This window comes from Vollenhovia emeryi, unplaced genomic scaffold (assembly GCF_000949405.1).
Source record: "Vollenhovia emeryi isolate VEMERY1.0 unplaced genomic scaffold, V.emery_V1.0 DF940979.1, whole genome shotgun sequence".
NCBI classification, from domain to species: domain Eukaryota; kingdom Metazoa; phylum Arthropoda; class Insecta; order Hymenoptera; family Formicidae; genus Vollenhovia; species Vollenhovia emeryi.
This window is the reverse complement of record NW_011965387.1, coordinates 953-6,443: the sequence shown is the minus strand read 5'-3', so window position 1 is coordinate 6,443 and position 5,491 is coordinate 953. Positions and strand designations below refer to the sequence as shown.

At 49.9% G+C, this 5,491-nt stretch overlaps 1 protein-coding gene across 1 annotated transcript; it reads right to left on the bottom strand.

Annotated features, from left to right (window-relative positions):
• Positions 1 to 20: 20 nt before the first annotated feature.
• On the bottom strand, positions 21 to 1,220 carry LOC105571244 (the record flags this gene model as incomplete). Its single annotated transcript, XM_012028710.1, has 1 exon — positions 21 to 1,220. A coding segment is annotated over exon 1 (1,200 nt), but the record flags the coding sequence as incomplete, so codon positions are not given.
• Positions 1,221 to 5,491: the final 4,271 nt, after the last annotated feature.

The window sequence follows — 5,491 nt, the reverse complement described above, 5'->3', positions numbered from 1 at the left end:
AGAATTTTGGCCTTGATCACGACGGGTGATGCAAAGCCAAGTGGATCGAATATCTGAGCCACTTCAGATAATACGAAGCGTTTTGTGAGCCTGCCTTCCTTGCGTGAGCTTCTCGTTGAGAATGCAAATGTGTCTTCTTGAGGGCGCCATTTGAGTCCGAGTATCTTGGTTGCGCAATCGTCGAATGTGATTGGTAAGCCTTGGTCTTCGCTGTCGGTGACAGTCTTGAGTATGTCGAGATGAGTAGCATGCCATTTTGCCAGTGGGAAGCCGCCCGCCATGCAGAGGCCCTTTAGTTGATGTGCGACCTCCTGCAATTGTTGAATCGTATCTGCACCACCAAATATGTCATCGACATACCTGCCATGAGTGATGGATGGCACAGCCAGTGGATATTTATTTCCTTCGTCCTCTGCTAGTTGTAACAGCGTCCTGACGGCCAAGAACGGCGCGGCCTTTGTCCCGTAGGTGACGGTTGTCAGATGGTATGGCACCTCATTGAGTTGATCGTCCATCCAGAGTATCCGTTGCAACTCCCAGTCATCCTTGTGAATTTTGATCTGCCTGTACATCTTGGTGATGTCTGTAGCGAAAGTGTGACGGTGTCTTCGTATCCAGAGGAGAACATCTGAGATATTCAGTTGCAATTTCGCTCCAGTATACATGAGGTCGTTAACAGAGTAGCCCGATGTTGATGCGCTGGAGCCATTAAATACGACTCGCAGCTTCGTTGTTGTACTGTCAGGTTTGAGAACACCGTGATGTGGTAGGTAGAAGTGTGAGCGACGACTGGAGATGGATGATGCCTTCGTCATGTGGTTGAGTGTCTCGTACTCCATCATGAATTGTTGATAGAGACGTTGATAGTTCACATCCCTTGAGAATCGTCTGCGTAATCCCTTGAGGCACTGATGGGCGACGTGGTACGAGTCACCCAGAAGATATACTGGTGATTTGAGCGGAATCCTGACAACGTACCTCCCTGAAGAATCACGAGAGTGTGTGGCCTTGAAGTGCTCTTCGCACCTCTGCTCGTCAGGAGTGAGTTGATTGACATCGTGAGTAGGCACCTCCTCTTGAACCCAGAATTTTGTCAGTAACTCGTTGAGAGCATCCTCGTTGACTTGAGTAGAAGCATGGTGCGTTGATGTGCGTGTTGCTTCCCTATTGACTGGTCCAAGAACGAGCCATCCGAAAATGGAGAGTTGCGCTATCGGCATGAGTGGAGAATGCCGAATGATATTGGCCTTGATGATTTGCCCGTAAGCGTCTGCGCCGATGAGGATGTCAACTGGCCGCGGGATGAGAAAATCAGGATCAGCTAATGCCAAGTCCTTGAGATGCGGTCATTCCTCCGGTTCCGCTTCGAACGATGGTAAGATTGATGTAACTGTCCGGAGGACATGAGCTTGAATTGTGGCAGCTGCGTTGGAATGCATCGAGCATAACGTGAGTGACACGACTCCTCGTGTCCGAGTACACTCCTTGCCTGCAATTCCAGTGATGAGAATACCTGAGTGTTGACGAGGGATGTTGAGCTGCCGAGTGAGATTCTCCGAGACGAAGGTGAGCTCGGATCCGGTGTCAATGAGCAGGCGCGCTGAGTGATGCGTTGACGATGAGTTGACTGATGCCAAGGCTGTGGCGAGTAGAGTCGAGCAGGATGAGCGGACGGGTGAGCTGGTCTCGACGACTGCACCGACTCTTCAATTTGAGGGCGTGACCGATGAGCCACCGGCCTGTTGAGCTGACGATGCGGATGTCTGTGTGCCGTGCAGCATTGTATGGTGCCGCCCTGAGCAGGTCTTACAGCCTCTCTGAGACTTGCATGCGCGCACACCATGACGTCCCAGGCAATTGAAGCACAACCGCTTCTGTATCGCCACCGTGTGCCGCTCGTATGGTGGTAGCGCCCGGAACTTACTGCACGTCACGATGAAATGCTGCGCTCCGCAGCAGTCGCACGGGTATGTTGTATCGACCTGATGAGCAGACTGATGAGCAGCCGTCTTCTTCGTTGGTGGAGGTGCTGAGCTGGAACCAGGTTGAGTCGTCATATTCTCTATCCGCTCGAGCGCCCGCATACGAGTCGTCAGGAACTCCTCGAGCTTCGTGAATGTGGGATAGTCGCGCGTGGCGCCAACAAAGTTCTCCCACTGCTCGCGTGTCGTGCGGTCCAAGAGGCGCGTGACATGGTACACCACAGCGCAGTCTCCGAGCTTGTCTGTCACCTCGAGGGCCTCCAGTCCCTTGAGCGCTTCCTTGGTTCCCGAGACCAGCCGATCCAAGGACGCCGCCTTCCTTGGCACCGGGGTTGAGCTGGCGAACAATTTATCCAGGCAGGCGTGGATGAGCAGGCGCTTGTTCTCGTATCTGTCCTTGAGTAACTCCCAGGACGGCATGAGTGAGTCTCCGGACATGGTAATCCTGCGATCAGTTGAGCAGGCGTGCCTTCCACCGACGAACGGAGGTAATGGAGCCTTTCCACGTTCGTGAGTTGCTCGTGTTGCATGACCAGGCTGGTGAACAGGTCTCTGAAAGCAGGCCACGCGGAATATTCCCCGGTGAATTTGGGGAGAGTGATGTCCGGCAAGCGTGAGATTGTCTGCCGAGTCTCGCCGGCTGATGAGCTGGGCTGCGGTTGAGCGGCCTGAGCTGTCAATGCGTGACGCAGCACGCCTATGACCCGTCGCGCCTGCATGTAGCACCGCGACTCTTCCTGGTGAGCATTCCCCGCGAAATACTCATGTTGAATGAGCGCCGACGGCCATGAGATCTCAAAGTAGGCGTGTTCCTTGATGAACGCCTTGTGCGTCTCCTCCACCAGCAGTTGGAACTGCGAGACCTCCTCGAGCGATGTCTGCGCCGGGACCTCCGGCAGCGCCTCGGTGAGCTCCCTGAGCGTCGCGATCCGGCCCATCTGCGTCTGGACCTTCAGCGCGAGCTCCGTCGAAAGCCGGGCAGGAGACGACGTTCTTCCCGACGTGCGGTCTCCGAGCGGCAGTTCCAACACCGGGGTTTTCGCGCGTTCCGTCTTGCCCGTCTTGTCTTCCATGGTGAGAGCGCGAAGAGGTGAGAAGTCTCGCCGTCCGATGAGAGAGAGAATCTAGCGATGGGAGTCACGCGAGAGAATCGTGAAATCGCGTGAACAATGCGTAGACCTGTGTATGTGCGCGCCACTGATCACGCGAAAGGGCCGTGAGATCACGTGATCACTGCGTGGTTGAGATGGGCCGTCCAAGAGCCTCGCCGCTATCCGGCTCGAAGGACCAAAAAATGTTCGCGACTCTCCTTGGGAGAGCTCGCTGGACCGCTGCGGTTGGAAGCAGGGCTGAGAGGACTTAGCGGTGAGAGGCTCGAGGAACGGATGTACGCGTGAGAGGTTAGAAATCACGTGATCGTAACTCGAATCGATTGTGTAAAATACCGTGGTCCGTTTAATAAATGTAAAGGCTTACAGTTTGAGCAGTCTAGGGTTTAATGGGGATGATCAGTCTCTTTGTCACTTGCACGGGTCGATTATATTAATCGATACCCAGCCTCGTGATTGTGGATGCCCGTGAGCCGTGTCCACGCGACGCCGGCGTGCGATGCGTGGTGAGCTTGAGCCGCCGGTGATGCTGTATCCCGAGCTGTCCTGGTTGAGTCGCACTGCTGAGTTCACTACGTGTCCACACTAAGTCTAGTCGCGATGAGGAAAGTCCACTATAGCACTTGAGAATCCTTTTCACTACACGACGCGTGTACTTCGTACCGTAGCCATGAGCCAAAAAGCGCCGGTAACGAGCGTGACGAAGCGCCGTCGCCGCGCGTCGCGATCGGGCATGCGCGCGCAGCGCTCCGGTGGCGCTGCAAGATCTGACCCGGCTGATGCTGCCATCACGCCGGTGACGAACAGACCGCGATTCATAATTGAATCCGGAACATTACCGAAAATAATTATAAATTTTTAGAATAATTGATTCTATATAGAAAAGTTGTCGCAACCTTTGTGAATCGTGTTATTAATGATATGAGCTTGACAGCCGATACCAATTATTTATTTCTGAAGCCTGCTCTTTAACTTAGCATAAACATTGTTTTGCCCTGCTCTGTCTCTACCACAAAAATTAGTGTTGCAATTGTCGCCACTAAAAGCAACACATTTTGACGACAAGAAATGTTTTTCTAATACACTAAGAATCATATCGGTAATTGTATCAGAGCTTTCATTAGTTATTGTAACAATATCTAAAATTCTTGTTGTAACACCAATATTATGAACGTCATAATATTGAATAAATATAGGTAGTAATTTTGTAGCTCCGTGATTACTAGTATCGCATGAAACACTTATGAAATATACTTCTTCAAGTTCTTTCATTATTTTAGATATTGACAGTGGAGATAGTACATTTTTAATTATCGCAGTTTCTTTAGTTCTATTGCAAGTAGCGATTTTAGCGATATTGGAATCTTGAAATAATAATTTATTCAAATTCATGGTGCAGTCGAGAGATATAAATGACATGTGGTGATATTAGGTGTACAAATGAATAATCCAAATTATTTTAAGTAGTTATGAAATCAATTTTAAATTGAATAGATTTTCCCGCTCTTTTGTGTTTATACAATGTTGACATATAACTATTAAAAAGAACATATAGTTTGGCGAAAGGCCCAACGTAACCTTCAAAAGTATTCAGTTCAGTACAGTCGAAAATGGCAACAGATAAGGTGCATATCCAACACTGCATTCTTTACGAATTCCAGCAAGGAAAAAATGCTACAAGAGCGTGCGAATCGATTTGCTCCTTTCTCGGCGAAGGTGTTGTATCGTACGATGTGTGCATATTTTGATTTAAGCGGTTTAAAAGCGGTGATTTTAGTCTAATCGACAAACAACGCCCTGGAGGCCCTCGGAAGCGCGACAACGATGATTTGGAACAACTGCTCGCTGAGAATTCGGCACAAACGCAAAAAGAGCTTGCAGAACAGTTGGGAGTAACGCAGCAAACGACTTCCAAACGCCTACATGAGATGGGAAAGATCCAGAAAGAAGGAAAATGGGTTCCGCATGAACTCACTGAAACCAACAAAAATCAACGAGTGGCAGCGTGTCTTTCTCTTCTCAATAAGCAGCGTCGGAAGTCTTTCTTGTGGAAAATCGTTACGGGCGATGAGAAATGGATACTCTATGACAATCCGAAATGCAGAAAGTCATGGGTAAATCCCGGCGAATCATCAAAATCGGTCGCAAAACCCAATCGCTTCGGAAAGAAGGTTCTTCTCTGCATTTGGTGGGATATCAAGGACGTGCTTTATTATGAGTTGTTGGAACCGGGTGAAACAGTTACTGCGGACTGCTACCAACGTCAATTAATCTGCTTGAGTCAAGAATTGGAACGAAAACGCCCGTATACTGGCAAAGGAGAACGTCCAGTGAAATTGTTGCATGACAACGCCAGGCCTCACATTGCTTCCAATACAAAAGACACCATAATGAGTCTTG